This window comes from Carettochelys insculpta, chromosome 3 (assembly GCF_033958435.1).
Source record: "Carettochelys insculpta isolate YL-2023 chromosome 3, ASM3395843v1, whole genome shotgun sequence".
NCBI classification, from domain to species: Eukaryota; Metazoa; Chordata; order Testudines; family Carettochelyidae; genus Carettochelys; species Carettochelys insculpta.
In genome coordinates this window covers 45,528,858-45,546,820 of record NC_134139.1, presented here as the reverse complement: position 1 = coordinate 45,546,820, position 17,963 = coordinate 45,528,858, and the positions used below count along the sequence as shown (strand labels likewise).

At 54.8% G+C, this 17,963-nt stretch overlaps 1 protein-coding gene across 4 annotated transcripts in view; it reads right to left on the bottom strand.

Moving 5' to 3' along the window:
- Positions 1–17,963, bottom strand: part of SLC29A1 (solute carrier family 29 member 1 (Augustine blood group)) — a 63,484-nt gene that overhangs the window by 8,210 nt on the left and 37,311 nt on the right. For 3 of the 4 annotated variants that reach the window (XM_074989777.1, XM_074989776.1, XM_074989779.1), the window contains 5 exons: positions 5,903–6,011; positions 2,041–2,122; positions 1,160–1,350; positions 754–893; positions 275–409 (listed from right to left, as the gene is read on the bottom strand). In XM_074989777.1, coding sequence (XP_074845878.1) covers positions 275–409; positions 754–893; positions 1,160–1,350; positions 2,041–2,122; positions 5,903–5,931 — 577 coding nt within the window. In that variant the 5' untranslated portion in view covers positions 5,932–6,011. Of the gene's footprint in view, positions 1–274; positions 410–753; positions 894–1,159; positions 1,351–2,040; positions 2,123–5,902; positions 6,012–13,164; positions 13,292–17,963 lie in introns of those variants that run through there. The other variant, XM_074989778.1, reaches the window with a different exon arrangement.

Genomic DNA, 17,963 nt, shown 5'->3' with positions numbered 1-17,963 from the left:
GGTGAGGGAGAGACCCCCCAGGCCCCTCCCATCAGAAGAATGCCCCCTCCCAGCACAGGGTATTTGCAGAAGCCTGTGGAGCCCCCCTGAGCTGCCCCTACACACCCTCAGTGACCCCAACGTGCGCCCTGCCCCAGAGGTGCCCTCACAGCTGGCTCTGAACAGGCTGGCGGAAGGGCAGCCGGCTCCCCCCTCCACCAATCCGGCGCCTGGTCTCGCTGAAAGGCGGTGGGCAGTGGAGGGCTCTAGGTGGGGCTGCATGGGAGTCACTCACTGGCGATAGCGCAGATCATGGCCAGTGCGGCGAAGGTCCCTGCCATGCCCTGCCCGCTCATGATGGGGGCCGTGTAGCTCACAGGCAGCAGCCCCGCCAGTCCAAAGAGGCTGCCCTGGAGGATGGCACCAAAGGCTGCAAGGACAGAGACAGGCAGTGATGAGGACTGAGAAACAGGTGACGCAGACCGTGCCCACCTCCCACCCCTGCCGAGAGACGAACTAGAGAGCCACGCTGCATCATGGCCAGCGTCCCCGCCCTGCTCCCCACGGCGCCTCCTGCTGGCGGAGCAGCCGCTATGCCCTTCAGTGGCAGGCAATCAGACCCAGACGCAAGACCCTGTGGCAGCAGAGCGAGTTGGCCCCACCCAGGCGAGCAGTGAAGGGAGAGCTGGAGCAGGGCAGCTGCCTCTTTCCACCCCTCTGGAGCCAGCTTCCCTGATCCCAGCAGCATCCAGGATTGCCCAGCGCCCCACTCACAGTTAATGAGGATGATCTTGAGCATGGTAATGACGAAGAAAGGCAGCGGCTCCAGGGGGGCCTTCACCAAGGCAGCTGTGATCATGAAGACCAGCAGGATGGCAATCAGGCTGCCCAGGATACGGACCTTCTGGGGGATCCTGCAGGGTGACCAGAGAGACCCCCTCTGGGTGAGAAGAGCCCCACAGCAGGACTGAGGGGGCTGGGGAGGCACGTGCCTCGGTAGGCTTGCCAGAGAGGGGAACCAGGTCACAGGCCAGGAGTTTGGTGGTCTGCCTGTGTCGAGTGGGGATGGGGCCAGCTGGGCTCTGGGGAACAGAAGGGACCTGGCAGGAGGCTGATTTCCCCACCTGGCCAGAGGGGCTGAGCCCTGGAGAGCTGCGAGACGGCCAGGGCCCAGACTCACCGCTGGTGGAGGAAGGAGTTGAGGCAGGTGAAGACGAGCAGGGGGAGCATGGCACACAGCGTCATGAAGTTGTTGAACCTGGCCTGCAGGTAGGTTGGGGGAGGTTCCCAGCCCTTGGCCGAGATGTTCTGCTCTGCGACGCGATCCAGGGAGGAGACATTCTGGGTGTCCCCAAGGCGGCTGGTGAAATACTAAAAGGGAAAGAGCCACATCAGTACACCCACCTCCAACACCCCTAGACTGCACACGCCTGTGCCACACGCACGTTTCTCTCAGTGCACACCGGCTCCCCTCCCGTGTACCTACATCACACACACGTCCTCCCAGCGCACGCCGGCTCCCCTCCCGTGTACCTACATCACACACACGTCCTCCCAGCGCACGCCGGCTCCCCTCCCGTGTACCTACATCACACACACGTCCTCCCAGCGCACGCCGGCTCCCCTCCCGTGTACCTACATCACACACACGTTTCTCTCAGTGCACGCCGGCTCCCCTCCCGTGTACCTACATCACACACACGTCCTCCCAGCGCACGCCGGCTCCTCTCCCATGTACCTACATCACACACACGTCCTCCCAGCGCACACCGGCTCCCCTCCCGTGTACCTACATCACACACACGTCCTCCCAGCGCACGCCGGCTCCTCTCCCATGTACCTACATCACACACACGTCCTCCCAGCGCACGCCGGCTCCCCTCCCGTGTACCTACATCACACACACGTCCTCCCAGCGCACGCCGGCTCCCATCCCGTGTACCTACATCACACACACGTCCTCCCAGCGCACGCCGGCTCCCTTCCAGCGCATGCCTGGATCACACACGCTACACACACACTTAACCCCTCCCCACGCACACGGGGCACCGGGGGCCTTACTCTGGTGGCTGTCATGAAAAAATTCCATGGCAGCAGCGTCCCCAGGCCAAGTGTGAAGAAGATCAGCCAGACAGCTTTATACCTGTGCAAGAGAAGGACAGAGTCAGGGGTGTCTCTGAACTGGCTGCTCCTGGAGTAGGACAGGAGGTAGGAGGACTCATGGACATTGCCCCATCTCCTGGCTCAGAACAGGGGAGAGAGGAAGGCTGCATTGACTCAATAATTAGATTTCATAGAGGGACAGCACTCAGGCAGTGAAGGCATCTTCCCTGCTAGCTCAGCCCTGGGCTCCCTGCACAGCTCTGCCAGTGCCTCTCAACCCCTCCCTACAGTCCCTCTGCTAGCCCAGCCCTGGGCTCCCTACACAGCTCTGCCAGTGCCTCTCAACCCCTCCCTACAGCCCCTCTGCTAGCCCAGCCCTGGGCTCCCTGCACAGCTGTGCCAGTGCCCCTCACCCCTGCCCTGCAGCCTAGACCTCAGGATAGCACAGGCTGGCACTGACCAACCTCCCTCACAGAACACAGACTTGGATTTGGGATGCTCCTGCTGGATTCTGCAACACCGTTCTAAGGAGCACTGTTGTCACCTGCCAGTTTGCAGACCGCACGTTCCCAGACCAGAAGGGACCATTGTGACCATCTGGTCTGAGCTCTGGTAGCGCTCCAGCCAGACAGCTGCCCAGAACAGTCCCCAGAGCCGGGCTTCTAGGGAAACATCCAGTCTTCACTGCCAGTGAAGGGCTCCACCGCTTTCCTTGGTAAGTTGTTCCGATGGGTAATGACTCACTGTAAAAACTCTGTGTCCTTATTTCCAGGCGGAATTTTTCTAGCTTGGACGTGCAGCCATTGGATGGTGTTACACCTTTCTCTGGTAGACTGAGGAGACTGTCCCTGCAGAGACACGTATGGACTGGAACCGAGCCACTCCAGCTCTCCTCTTTGTTAAACCGGACTGAGCGAGCGCCTTGAAGCAATCACTTTAAGACCTGGTTTTAATTTTGTAATCTTTCCTGTGGTTCTTCTCTGAACTTCTTCAGTTTACCAACATCCTTCTTTAACTGCCTGTGGGCACCATGACTGGGCATGCTCCCAGCAGCAGTCACCCCAGTGCCAAACACAACAGACCAGTAACCCCTCTCCTCCAACTCAAGATCCTGCTTGTTATGCATCCCATGATGGCTTTAGTCCTTGGGCCCTGGGGTAGCACTGGGAGATCCCATTCAGCTGACTAGTCAGCAGGCACCCCAAGTCTTTTTGGAGGGCTCCATTGGGGAGCTGGGCTGCACCTCTCACCCTGAGCTGCCTGGACTGGATTCTGATGTGGCAAATGATTACAGATTCGGGCCCCAATGTCCAGGGTGTGACATCCTATTTTGCGGGCCAACTCGAGCAGCTCTTGTGCCTGGTTTTACAGAGGTGCTGAGCACCCTCCCACAGGCTCTCTCTGGAGTGATGAGCACTCAGCACTTCTGAGAATCAGGGTCCTAGACGTCCAGCATGAGGCACTAACCAATAGCTACTTTTTCCGACCTAGGCCTTAATGCAATTGAACAGGCATGCAGAGTGGTTACAGAATCATAGAATCATACGGCTGGAAGGGACCTCAGGAGGTCATCTCGTGCAGCCCCCTGCTTCAAGCAGGAACAACCCCCACTAAGTCATCCCAGCCAGGACCTTGTCAAGTCGGGACTTAAAAACCTCGAGGGATGGAGAATCCACCACCTCTCTAGGCAACACATTCCAATGCTTCACCACCCGCCTGGTGAAGTCGTTTTTCTTGACATCCAACCTACACCTCTTCCTCTTTAACTTCAGACCATTACTCCTTGTTCTGCCATCTGACACCACTGAGAACAGTTTCTCACCCTCCTTGTTAGAGCTCCCCTTCAGGAAGCTGAAGGCCACTATTAAATTACCCCTCAGTCTTCTTTTCTGTGAACTAAACAAGCCCAAATCCCTCAGCCTCTCCTCATAGGTCTTGTGCTCCAGCCCCTTTGTCATTTTTGTTGCCCTCTGCTGACCCTGCTTCAACACATCCACATCCTCTTTATACAGGAGGTATAAAGCTAATAAAAGGAAGTTCTTCACGCAGCACACAGTAGACCTGTGGAACTCCTTGCAGGAGGAAGTTGTGAAGACTAAGAACATAATAGGGTTCAAAAAAGAACTAGATAAATTCATGGGCCGTTTTTCCACGAAAGTGGCATGCTAATAAACGGCCTGAAATATGCTAATGAGGCATGGATGCAAATTCCCCACACCTCATAAGCATAAGGTCACGTGGTTTGGAGTCCAGCAGACGTTCTTCTGGTGCTGTTTAGAAGTGCAGCCCCGGGGGGGTATTCTGGAAGGAAGACCTTCTTCCAGAGGTCCCTTCTTCCCAAAATTTTTCAGGAAGAAGGGGCCTCCGGAAGAAGGACTTCCTTTCGGAAGATCGCCCGGGGGCCGCGCTTCTACACGGTGTTTTGGAGTCCAGAAGAACGTCTTCCGGACTCCAAACCACGCAACCTTATGCTAATGAGGCACAGGGAACTTGCATCCGTGCCTCATTAGCATATTTCGGGCCGTTTATTAGCATGCCACTTCAGAAACGGCCACGGAGATTAGGTCTGTCATTGGCTGTTAGCCAGGATGGGTAGGAATGGTGTCCCTAGCCTCTGTTTGTCAGAGGTTGGAAATGGATGTAGAAAGGGATCACTCAATGATTACCTGTTCTGTTCACTCCCTCTGGGGCATCAGGCATTGACCTCTGTCGGAAGACAGGATGCTGGGCTAGATGGATCTTTGGTCTGACCCAGTCTGGCCATTCTTATGTTCTTAGAGTTGAGACTGCCACCTACCGGCTGCCCTAATGATAGACCTGCTGGTTTAGGAACCCCCTGTTGAACTGAAAGTCCCCGGTGGGAAGGCGGATGCGTCTGAGTTTGGAGAAGTAAAGCCAGGTGGATTGTCAGATGTGACCACTAAGGGCTCCCACTTCTTGGGACACAGTATGTGTCTTCCCAGAGCAGAGACTGGGCTCCCATTTTGTGCCACAAAAGAGGAGTAAGAGGCGTGGGGAGGGGGCTGTCCCTCTCACGCGCCACAGGGCACTGACGCTAAGGCAGGAAAAGAGTTCCCAATTGTAGGAGGGGGCAGCTCTCTGTGGAAGGGGCAGAGGGAAGAAGAGCGGCCCAGGGCAGGGGCTGTGCCGATCCCTGTGAATGGGAGGCATCCTCTCCTCCCACTGACATTAAGCTGGAGTGCAAGGGGTCAGCTGCCTGGGGCCCAACAGCAATTTCCAACAGGTTATGAAAGAGGGAGAGAGCCGAGGCTTGGCCGCTCATAGGCCGGGGGCAGCCAGATGTGTGCTGGCAGCAGTCGGAGGTGGGAGGGGGCCATGTCTCAGTGTTTGTTTTTCTCCTGGCACGGAGGAATGTTTGCAGCCTATCTGCTATGGAAAAACTGACAAGAGGAGAGCCTCCCAGGGAGGGGAGAGCCACCAGCCCCTGGCCCCCGGCCTTCCTTCCTCTGTTGTGAGCAAGGCACCGGGAGCTGCGCAGAGTCCAGCCCTGGGCCTGCTCTCCAAGCCCTCAGTGGCAGGGCCAGGGCAGAAGGCGGGCAGCAGGGTTTCTGGACTCTGGGACAGGAACAGCTCCCACTACCCTGCCTCTCACTTCCAGGGACACTGGCTGTCCAAGATCATGGCACCTGTGGGCTCATCCCGCAGGTCCCTGGGCTCTTCTGGCTGTTTGTCACTTGGTGCTGGGATGGGGGGCCCAGGCACACCACAGCCGCTGTGGTTCTGCCAGAAGGGGCCGCTCTGGCCCCAGGAGCAGCACGCAAGGGGAAGTGCATGCACGAACTCAGAGGATCAGCCTTACCTGTCCGTGGGGCTGCCACTTATCGTCATGGTGCTTACTGGCAGTCAGCAAGGTCTGGCAGCTCCCAGCACCCCTCTCTCCTTCACTGTGCTTCTGGCCTCCTGCACACCTAAACCAGACAGAGAAAGATTGGTTGGAACTGGACAGCGCAGGTCTCAGTGCCAAGGCGGGCCCCTCCCTGGGTGAGCTCTCAGAGGGTTGGGCTCAGCTGCACTCTGAACAGGAACAGTACCTGCCTGGACTGACCGCTGCTGCTCGGAGCCCTTAGAAAGGGGAGGACGGCTGGCTCAGGACAGGCTGGGACCCAGGGCTCTCGTTGGGAGGAAGGTCAGAGGGCTGAAGCCCCTTCCTCCAGCAGGGAAGCCCTGCCCTGACACTGACCCTTTCTGCCCTGGCTGAGCTGAGGTGGCATTTGTTCCACACCCAGCTCCCCAGCCCCTCTGCTGCAGGCCCTTTTGTTCCACACCCAGCAGGTCCCACCCGGCAGGCCTGGCTGCTCCATGCCAGGCTGAGCACGTGTCCAGCCCAGCAGCAACCGCAGCAGGAGCCGTTACCCCATCTCCACACCAGGGGAGCGCCCACCTCTGGCGCCCGATAGGTTCCGTTAAGCTGGTGTGCATCTCCCTCCCCCTGTTCTCTGCCATGTGCTCCGCAGCACGTCTCCTCTGGGCTGAGGCTCCCCTGACACCCTCACTGGTAGCTCGTGACAAGGAATTTTAGGCACCTGCTCCATCCACATCTGCTCCCACGGAGACCTGGCCCTGCCTTATCCACTTACACCAACAGCTCTTCAGCCTCGTGGATGGATCCACACGCCTGGGGGAGCAAGGGCCAGTCCCCTCCTCCCCTAGGCTGCAGGGCTTATGGCCCCATCAGGAAGAGTCCTCGAGTGGCACTTGCCCATTTCGCCTCTTTCTGCACTGGGCACTCACTCACTCCTCAGCTCCCAGGCTGGGTCTGGGCGCCCCAGTCTGGCTCACTCCGTGCTGCAGGTGGCACTGCCCCATGCCCTGGACGGCAGGGCGGTCCCTTTCTCTGTGCATCTCAGCCACCTCCCCCTGCCAGGACTATCCCCTGCAGCCACCTCCCAGAGCTCCAGTGCCCAGCCACAGCTGGCTGCTCCCTAAGCTCCAGCACAGCCTAAGGGAGGTCAGAAACAACCGGCGGTCCAATGGGAAAGCCCCGGTGTATGGGGGGGGAAGCCCCGAGGAAGGGGAGCAGCTCCACCCAGGGGACACGCGAGGGCAGGAAGGGATTTGGGAAGACCACCACCAAGGTGGAAGCTGCTGCCCCAGGAAGACCAGTGAGTCCAGGCGCCCAGTACATGGCCCTGTCACAGCTCATTTAATTCTTCCGCCCTGAGCCAGCAGGTCCCCACCAGTGTCCCCGCTCCCTTTTTCCATCTCTGTGTGGCATACATTGCGTTCCATGCCCCAAGGCATGCACAGATGTGCACCGCCACAGAAACACAGGCTGCCCGCTGGGGTGCTGTGGGCCTCTGCTAATCAGTGGGGTGCTGCTAGAGTGGCCACCCCAGCGCTGCGCTTACAGGGAACACCAACCCCCATGCACTCCTCTCCAGGACTCCTCTCTGTCCCAAGGGGACCACTCGTCTGTTCCCGGCCTGGCCGGGAGTCCCTGTCACTCGGAGAAGGAAGAGGGTGCTCCCGACAGGATAACGCCACGCTCTGGCCTGCTCTCATTTTGCTAAGTGCTTCTAGTTCTCACCAGAGTGCTGGCTTGGTGCCAGCACACAGGTCTCTGCTCATTACTCTCCAATACCTGCTAGGCAGCCAGCTCTTCCAAGCAGCCAGCATGCGTGACCTTGCCTGTGTGCTGCCTGGGGCAACCCAACCACAGCCAACCAGCACGCCGCATCCTACGACACCCCACCAGAGCACACAGCCCCGCCCTCACAGCACCCAGCGCGGCTCGGCTCGGCTCGGCTCAGCTCAGAAAGCCTGCACGAGGCAGATGCTGGGCCAGCGCGCTCCCTTCCAGAGAAGCAGTCAAGTAGCATTTTAAAGACTAACAAAATAATTTATTAGGTGATGAGCTTTCGTGGGACAGACCCAGTTCTTCAGACCATAGCCATACCAGAACAGTCTCAATATTTAAGGCACAGAGAACCAAAAACAGTAATCAAGGTGGACAAATCAGAAAAAAAATTATCAAGGTGAGCAAATCAGAGAGTAGAGGGGCAGAAGGGGGGGAGTCAAGAATTAGATTAAGCCAAGTATGCAAACGAGACCCTATAGTGACCCAGAAAATTCCAATCTCAGTTCAAACCATGTGTTAATGCGTCCAATTTGAATATAAAAGAGAGTTCAGCAGCCTCTCTTTGAAGAGTGTTGTGAAAATTCTTCTTCAGTAACACGCAAACTCTTGTCATTAGCAGAATGGCCCCTCCATTAAAATGCCGACTGACAGGTTTGTGGATCAGGAGTGTTTTTATGTCTGTTTTGTGCCCATTAACTCTTTGTCTGAGGGAATCTGAAGTCTGTCCAATATACAAAGCATCTGGGCATTGTTGGCACATGATGACATATATGATGTTAGTTGACGAACACGAGAATGTGCCCGAGATTCTGTGAATAACCTGGTTAGGTCCAGTGATGGTATCTCCAGAATAGATATGTGGACAAAGCTGGCAGCGGGCTTTGTTGCAAGGAAAAGTCCCAGGACTGGTGTTCCTGCAATATAGACTGTGGCTGTTGGTGAGAATCCTCATAAGGTTGGGAGGTCGTCTTTAGGAGAGAACAGGCCTGTCACCTAGGGCCTTCTGGAGTGTGGCATCCTGATTAAGGACAGGTTGTAGGTCTTTAATAATTCGTTGCAGTGGTTTGAGTTGGGGGCTGTAGGTGATGACCATTGGTGTTCTGGTCTTGGCTTTTTTGGGCCTGTCTTGGAGTAGCTGGTCTCTGGGTATTTGTCTGGCCCTGTCGATTTGTTTTTTTATTTCTCCTGGTGTGTAATTCAGGTTTATGAATATTTGGTAAAGATCTTGTAGTTTTCGGTCTCTGTCAGTAGGATCAGAGCAAATGCAACTGTACCTAAAGGCTTGACTGTAAAGTGTAAACAATGGATCTAGTTGTGTGTGCAGGATGGAAGCTAGAAGGGTGTAGGTAAGTACAGCTATCAGTGGGTTTCTGGTACAGTGTGGTACCTATCAGGCCATCCTTGAGTTGTACTGCAGTGTCCAGGAAATGTATCTCTCGCATGGAGTAATTGAGGCATAAATTGATGGTGGGGTGCAGATTGTTAAAGTCCCTATGGAATTCTTCCAAAGTCTCTGTACCATGGGTCCAAATCATAAAGATGTCATCAATGTATCTTAAGTAGAGGAGAGGTAATAGGGGATGAGAACTGAGGAATCGTTGTTCCAGGTCAGCCATAAATATATTAGCATATTGTGGGGCCATGCAGGTGCCCAGAGCAGTTCCACTAATCTGGAAGTAGTGGAACTGCTCTGGGCACCCACATGTCCCCACAATATGCTAATATATTTATGGCTGACATGGAACAACACTCACTGATGCTGAACCCACAAACGCACTGATGCTGTGCGTTGGTACGGCTGAACGTATGGGCAGCAACTGGCCAGGGACACCCTCGGGATGGCAACTAGAAGAAGGTTTCTAACCCTCAGAAGAAGACGTACTGGGACAGCCTCCCAAAAGCAGCTGTAGAGGCAAACGCCCACCCAGGCGTCAGAGAGCTGGACAAACTTAGGCGTGCCTTGGCGTTCCCTTCCAGGTTATGTCACGCTCCTCAAAGTTCCTGGTTCAGACGGCTACCTGCAGGGGCACAGGAGGGATTCCCCCTCTACCCACGTGTTTTGGGAGGGGGTAGGGTGATTTTAATCTCCTTCTGCTAAAGCATCAGGGGTGGCTGTGGCGGGAAATGGTTCAGTGTGCGGGGAGAGTGAGAGCTCCGAGGAGGATGGAGTGTGCTCTCTCTCTCCCCTGCACTCAGGGGCTTGGCTGGCTGGTGCTCGCTCCAGTGGGTCTGACTGACGGCCATACGGGTTAGAAAGGAAGTTTCCCCCAGCCTGGGGGGTGTTTTGCCTTCCTCTGCAGCATGTGGGTGCCGGTCACTCACAGGGTTATCTGGGTATATCGCACAATCATTTCTCCGCCGTTGCAGGGGGCACGCAGGCACCTCAAGCACCCCTACCCGCTGCCCGTGGCCCGTGACAGCCTCGTCTCCTTTGGCCTCATACCAGTTCTTGGGTGCAGCGGGCAGGTGCTGCTGTTGGCCTGAGAAACACAGGTGCTCAGAGGAGGAGCTCTGGGGTTCCCTTCTGGCTTACGCTCTCTGACGTGCGCAGAGTACTGAGCAGGACAGGAGGTGATGTCGGCTGCCAGTGTGGTGCCAACTCCTGCACACGAGCCAGGGAGCCGTGGGCACACTAATTTGGAACTGTCTGGCTCAGTGCAGGTCAGGACTGTGGTAAACATAAGTCTCTTGTGTTCTCACACCAGGGGGAGGCTGTGTGCACAGCTGGACGTGGGCGCAGGCACAGGGGCACACCCATGTATGGGGGGGGAGCGCCAGAAGCGTCTGTTCTCAGACTGAAGGCAAACCCTTTGTTCACAGTCACCATCAAACAGCCGAGGAGGAAATAGCCAGTTTCCTGTCATCCTCTCACCTCCTTCCTGAGCCCCGTCTCAGACAGCCCCATTCCCTGCTCCCGCCAGCCCAGCCAAGCCCAGTTCTGGGGACCCACAGCCACTTCCCATATGGGGCTAAGCTGAGGGCTGTGACTCTCCTTGGGAACAGGCAGCAGGATCAAGGCTGTCTCTGAACAGCCACTGACAACAGTGTCTGCTCCATTGTTTCCGCACAAAGGGTTATCATCCCCTGGGGCAACAGGGGCTCTGTATGGCGGGTTGACAAAAAAAGGAGAAAACTTTTCCGAGGCAGTTAGATCCCAGGTTCCCACACCCTGCTGGGGCATCTCTGATGGGCACAGTCATGCCTGCTTCCCTCCCACCCAGTGCTGCTGACAGCCCTAAGATGCTCATCCCAAACACACACACACACACCCTTTCTTGGTCAAAGTGTGTGAAACCCACCAGCCCCTAAGGTGAGACACAATTCCAGTGCTCTGGAAGGGAACGGGCGAGTGGAGCCCAGTCCCTGTCGGACAAAGCCCGCCTGGGGAGCAGTTTACACACAGTGGCTCCTCACAGAGCCTAAGCCAACCCCGGTTCACCGTGTTCCTTTGCCATCTATCTGAGCACGTGCTGGTTGAAAGTTGTGCAACGCTCCCCCACAACTACCCGTGGCTGGCTGCTTTGCTCAGGACGTGCAGAGCTGTCTGGAAAAGCAGCCTGTGCTTGAGGGGTTTGCAAACAGAGCGGGCTGGCAGCCCCCCGTCAGCTCCCCCAAGTTCCCTGAAAGGTGCACAGCTGCTCCCCCCCAGCCTCACTCCCACCACCGCCCCTGCTGCTCTTACCTCTGCCCCCTGGAGCTGCTCCTGGAGCCTCCTGCTTTCTGGGGGTGTAGACGGGGTCCTGAAGTCCCCTCCCTCACCTCCATTGAGCCCCCTACACTCCCCACCAGACTGCAGAGTCTTTTGTGTCTGGGCTTCCTGGTCTACTTACAAGCACAGTGTACTTGAAGTGCGGTGGAATCCAGCAGAACAGTGTGGATTCATCCCCAGGTGCAGTTTCTGCAGGGATGTGTTTGCAGCCACTCTCCTGTTTCTATTGTGCGTCTGTCCTGCCTCAGCCCATGCTGCCTTGAGGAGCGTGAAGCTACATTAACAGCACCGTGTTAACCCTTGAGGCCTCGGCAGAGTGCTAGTTCATCACTTAGAAACAAGACATCCCCTGGGAAACATTCCACCCTCGGACTTCACTACCTCAACCCAGCTGCAGAGCCTCAAACTGTTTGTTTAAAATTGTTTAAACCTTGTACTGTCTATCCACCTGCTGCCTTTTGTCTGCTGAAAAGCACATGTCCCGGGAACCTAATCCTCTTATTTACATTAATTCTTATGGGGAAATTGGAGTCACTTCACATCATTTCGCTGCGCAGAGTACTTTTGAGGAGCACAACTACAAGGCTGACCGAGGAGGTATTGTACACAATGCAGGGTGCTTTATCTGTCCCAGCCCTCTGCTCCTTCTTATCTCAGCTGCCCCGGGAGTGGGGCAGGAGCGTTTCAACGCTGAGATCTGCCTTGAGTTTCACGCTGCAGCCCACGGCACCAGCCGCTTCCAAAGCCAACCAGCACCGTTCCCCACGCTGTGCGGAACCTAAGCTAACAGAGCCGGCCTACCTACCCCATGACACTTGTGAAGCCAATGCAGCCAGCCCTCCTGGCATCTCTGAGCCCAGTCTAGCTCCCCTTCTGATTTACACTGTTGTGAAAGAGAACCAGACCTGCTGGGGGGGGTGGCCCAGGGCTACGGTGCCATTGGTTAGTTACCCAGGGGATGCAAGTGATCACAAGCAGATGTGAGTTGGGGCCTGGTGTACAGGGGTGCCCCTGCCGCCGAGCTGGCACCAGATGAGTACAGAGCAGGAGTGTAACACACATGCCCAGAGGTTCGGTTGGTTGCAACAGGTGCAGAGCTACTTTATCTCATACCCTCCCCGTTAGTCACTCTTCTAGCCACACTCCCCCTGCTCAGGCACAAGATAAACTCCTCTCACACAGGCACCCACAGTGCCGGGAACACAGTGTTACCGGCGCTCTCGCTCCCACCCGCTTCCCGACCATCCCACATGCTTCCCCGTGCTGCCACTGTTCCAAGGGGCCCTCGGGCTCGGAGTCAGAGCTGAGTTGTACCGTGCACGTCCGGTATGGCTGCCTGGCGGAACTTCCCACTGCCTGCTGTAACTGGCAGCACAGACTGCAGGTGTACATCAGACTAAGCAGCTCCCCATGGAAAAGGAGGTCCATTAAGTTGGGGGAGGGGACTCCTAAGATCCTTCCCTAGTCCCTTTACGAACTGCCCCACCCTGCCAGCCACTTGCTGCCTCCGGCTCCTTTGTGCACCGGGGCACAGAGCACATGCCCAGCTCTTCCAGAATCGTGCACATTGGGGAACCATCCCATAGATGCCAGCACACACACAGACCCGTAGAGAGACTCCCACAGACACCCCTCAAGCCGCTGAAATAACGGCGCAGACAACGCGGTGCACTCGCAATGGGAGAGGACTCAGCCCCTGGACTCTTTGCTGCAGCTGACGGGAGCCCTCTCCGCACCCGCCTGCTACTCAGCCTGTGACAGAGTGGAAACACACCTGTTATCCAGGGCAGACCTTAGGTCCCACAGCTGGAACGACCGGCTGGCTGGGGGCGAGGCTCCCCCTCACCCCAGCCACGCGGCATGTCACAGAACAGCAGAGAGTTACCAAAAGGGCAGGGTGCGTCTCTCTCAGTCAGGTCGCTGTGGAAACCACGCCCAAGTTCAGGCTGCACCCGGGGAGACGTCCCACAGGCCCTGATGGTATTGGGGCACTCCCACAAGCGGAGACAGCACTTCAGACGGGGGAGGGGAAGGACAGATATGAGAACTGACCCGGGGCCTCTTTCTGAGAAAACACGAAGCACCCTGCCTGACGAGCTGCTGTGTCAGACGAGCGGAGATAAGCGGCTCTCGTGGATGCCAAAACTGCGGCTCAGCCCAGGTTCTGCCTCTTTCCTAAGAGACGCTGCAGAGGGACCCTGATTCCTTATGCCCACCAGAGACCGCCCAGCACTTCTGCTGCTGCAGGCTGCTAGGCCCTGCGTCCTGGCCTCAGCCCAGTGCACCGAGTCCACTCAGCCCCCGTCACTCTTTCTCACCCTTTCACGCCCGCAGAGCTCCACCCACAGCGCGCGCTGGCTCACAGTGCCGTGTAGCTGCGCGTTGGGCAAAGGCGGCCATGCTCCACCCCCAGAGTGGGAGCCCTGCATCAACAGGAGAACGTCACCTCAGGGTGAGCACACAGTGACAGGGGACTCGGAGGTGGTGGGTGACACCCCCCGAAAAGGTCCTGGTAACTGGAGGAGGTCTGAGCCACCCTTTGCTGCTAGGCCTGGACCCAGCTTCAGGGGTTGGCTTTGTCACAGAGGTCACCACAGCCCCTCATCAAGAGAGCTGTCACTCCTCTCCCACTTCTGAGCTGTTCCCCGCTTGGGTTAGCGTGTCCCTAATGGTCAAAGAGTGCTGGAGAAAGGCGCCCGCCAAGGGAGAGAGAAAAGGCCAGCAGCAGAGGAGAATAAAAGAGCTAGAGGACCGGTGGGCTGGGACGGGCAGGAGGGAAACATTTTGTTTGATTCTTCAACCACATTTCTCTTGTTGCCTTCTCCCTGCCATGTCAGAGCAGCAGGGACTGTGCGGAGAGTTTCTCAGCATGTGGCTGCGGTGGGTGGGAGGGCAGAAGCGCGCCATTCGCTCAGACCACCTCAGAGGCCCCACTACCTAGTTAAACAGTCAAGTCAACAAAGCCACTTTCTGCGAAGAAGAGCGGAGCGAAAGGAATTTGCTCAGATCAAAGACTTGCTCCTCATCCACAGCAACGCCCACCAAGAGCAGAGTGGGGACCCAATAGCCTCTCCCAGGCATCCCGTCTATGCTGCCAAGCAGCTCCCACTTGCCAAGACACCTCTGAGTTCTGGAGGAGCTTGGAGTGGGGAGGGTGTGGTACCCCGTGCAGGGGGGCACAGGAGCTATGCTCTCGGGACACATGCTGCAAAGGGTCACACCTCCATTGTGCTCTGGATCAGTCACAGGTTGCTGGGAGCTGGCAGGGGAGACACCTACAAACCAAGGGAGGTGAGTGGTACATACGTAACACACAGAGGATGGTGGAGCCTGGCAAGCAGATAACAGGCCAGACCTTAACACCTATGAGCAGGAGGTTAAGGTTCGGCCTGCAGGATGCTCCCTGCCAGAATCCATCATCCTGTCTCACATACCCTCCCCTTGCCACTTCTCACCTCCTCTGGTCCATGTGCTCGGCGGCCGAGGCAGGATGGTGAACTAGATGGAGCTCAATCCTGAGCTGCTGAAACACTTCTTGTGCTGCCCCATGTGACTGGCAAATTACCACCTTGTTCCTCCTGGAGCCACACGGGATAGCATAGGACTGACTGCCCTGGGTCAGACCTGAAGTAGCCTGTCTCTGACAACGGCCAGCACCCAGGACCTCACAAGAACGCAGAACAGCAGAGCAAGCCAGCAGGGAATAACCAATAGTCTTTAAAGTGGTACTTGACTGCTTTTTTGTTTTGACTGTATACTCGTGTTTCAGTGGGGCAGAGAGCTGCCCCATGTTGAGGGGCCCTATACATAACCAGAGAGATGGAGGCTAGCCACAGGGGTGCTAACCCTTCCCCACCCTCCCATGATTTGCATGAGGATACCCCCAGGAGGTTAACTAAGCCAGCAGGAATGTACGTCAGACAGATGCATGCTGGGGATGCACATCCTGCTGCCCCAGAAATGAGCCACTCTGTGAGAAGCCAAAGGTGGGGCAGTTTCAGGAGACATGGGGCAAACCAGCTCCCCCATGGGCAGATCAGGGGGCAAGAAAGGAATTGCCACAAAAGGAAGAAGCAGCATTTCCTATTTCCAATTAAAGAAACCCTATATGATTAAGGAGGAAATTAACAAGCAATATTAGCAGGAGAATCACAGGGCAGCAGAAGTTCTGAGCCAGGGTGGGCAACAGCCAAAAAGTTTAGAGAAAGTTTGTTCTTCAGGCATGCGAGGCCTGTGCCTGTTGTGTGTGTTCTTCTTTCTCTTTTTCATGTTGACAAGCCCTGGCATAAAGTAAGTTGTGGTTGTCAGCAACATTCCATCTAATCTTTTCCTTCTGTGAGCAGATTTTTTTCCATCCACATGCAGAATAACCTTTTTCCTCTGTACCGAAGCCCGTGCGAATGTGTGCCACCAGGAGAAACTCAAATCTAGCTGTGGGAGCTCTGCTAGTCAGCTGGGCAGCAGTTGAAACTTTCTTGAGCAGCTGCACAAACACACAGCTAACAGGGGTCCGCAAAGTGGGACGGGGGCACAGTGCAATCAGCCTCCCCCCTCTGCGCTCTGCTGGTTCCGCTCCTCACCCCACCATTGCCAAGGGAGCACAGCTCATAACTTATGGGAGACCGCTGTTTGCTTCTGGGGCATTGGACAGGCTGCGGGCCGGGGTGGAGGGGGTGCGGCTAATTGGATGGACAAAAAGTGGGACCCAAAATAAAAAGTTTCCTCGCTCCTGCTATACTGTATGCTCCTAAATTGACCCCCTTTGGATTCCCAATTAATTTCTGGCACTCATCGCCACTAGATAAGTGTCATCTTGGCATTTAGTAGGACTCAGAAAAGGGTTAAATATTTAGATGGATCACATTACAAATCATTGTGTACACACTGGTCTTAAAATAGGGGTAACAGTAGGGTTTGACTGTTATTTATTAAGGACTGTCTGGTACTCACAGGCATTGCGGCTCCTGAAGTATTGATTTTGTAACCAAAATTTGAAAAAATGGCTCTTCTCACTATTTTGGTTACAGACCCCTGGCCCAGTACTTCAAGAGCCCAGGACTGGGATGTAACAGTATAACCAATATAGTTTCTCTAGCCATATTGAGAGGCCTAGAGCTCTTCGGCAGCCAGAATAAAGAGCAACAGCCATTAACTGCAGGTCATATGCTCACATTCCATCTATATTTCAGTATGATAGTGTCACATCAGGCTGTTAAGAAGATCACATTATAACACCACCCAAGGTTACCAGATAAAGAAACAGATCTCAAGATAGGTACAGAAAACTGAGTTAACAGCATTTCGTCTGGCAAGCAATGACTTATCAATAGCTGAGGTTGTGGAATCACCATCCTATGATGATTGTCTTCACTTTCCTACTGTTCTCTGTACAATCTCTGTCTGGTTTGTAACTGCTCCCAGCTGCCGTATGATTAATTTTGCTAGGTGTAAATCACTTAAGGTGGTGAGTTATGATTGGCTAGGTAATTCTGTTATAGTATGTTAGAAGTAACAGAGGGAGCCGTGCTAGTCTATACACTATCAAAACAAAAAGCAGTCGAGTAGCACTTTAAAGGCTAGCAAAATAGTTTATTAGGTGAGCTTTCGTGGGACAGACCAGTGGGACAGACCAGTCTGTTCTGGTCTGTCTATGGTCTGAAGAAGTGGGTCTGTCCCACGAAAGCTCACCTAATAAACTATTTTACTAGTCTTTAAAGTGCTACTTGACTGCTTTTTGTTTTGAGTATGTTAGAAGCAAGAGGAAGACTAGGGATAGGGTAGGCCCACTGCTCAGTGAGGAGGGAGAAACAGTAAAGGAAACTTGAAAATGGCAAAGATGCTTACTGACTTCTTTGTTTCGGTCTACACCGAGAAGTCTGAAGAAGGAATGCCTGACACAGTGAATGCTAGTGGGAAAGGAGTAGGTATAGAAGACAAAATAAAAAAATAACAAGTTAAAAATCACTTAGAAAAGTTAGATGTCTGCAAGTCACCAGGGCCTGATGAAATGCATCCTAGGATATTCAAGGAGCTGATGGTGGAGGTATCTGAGCCTTTAGTTATTATCTTTGGAAAATCATGGGAGACAGGAGAGATTCCAGAAGACTGGAAAAAGGCAAATATACTGTCCATCTATTAAAAGGGGAATAAGAACTATGTAGGAAACTACAGACCAGACAGTTTAATTTCTGTGCCAGGAAAGATAATAGAGCAAGTAATTTAGGAAATCATCTGCAAAAACTTTGAAGGTGGTAAAGTGATAGGGAACAGCCAGCATGGATTTGTAAAGAACAAATCACGTCAAACCAATCTGACAGCCTTCTTTGATAGGATAACGAGCCTTGTGGATAATAGAGAAGCAGTGGATGTGGTAACCTAGACTTTATTAAGGCATTTGATACAGTCTTGCACGATATTCTTATCAATAAACTAGGCAAATACAACTTAGATGGGGCTACTATAAGGTGGGTGGAAAACTGGCTGGATAACCATACTCAGAGAGTAGTTATTAACGGTTCTCAATCCTGCTGGAAAGGTATAACAAGTGGGGTTCCTCAGGGGTCTGTTTTGGGA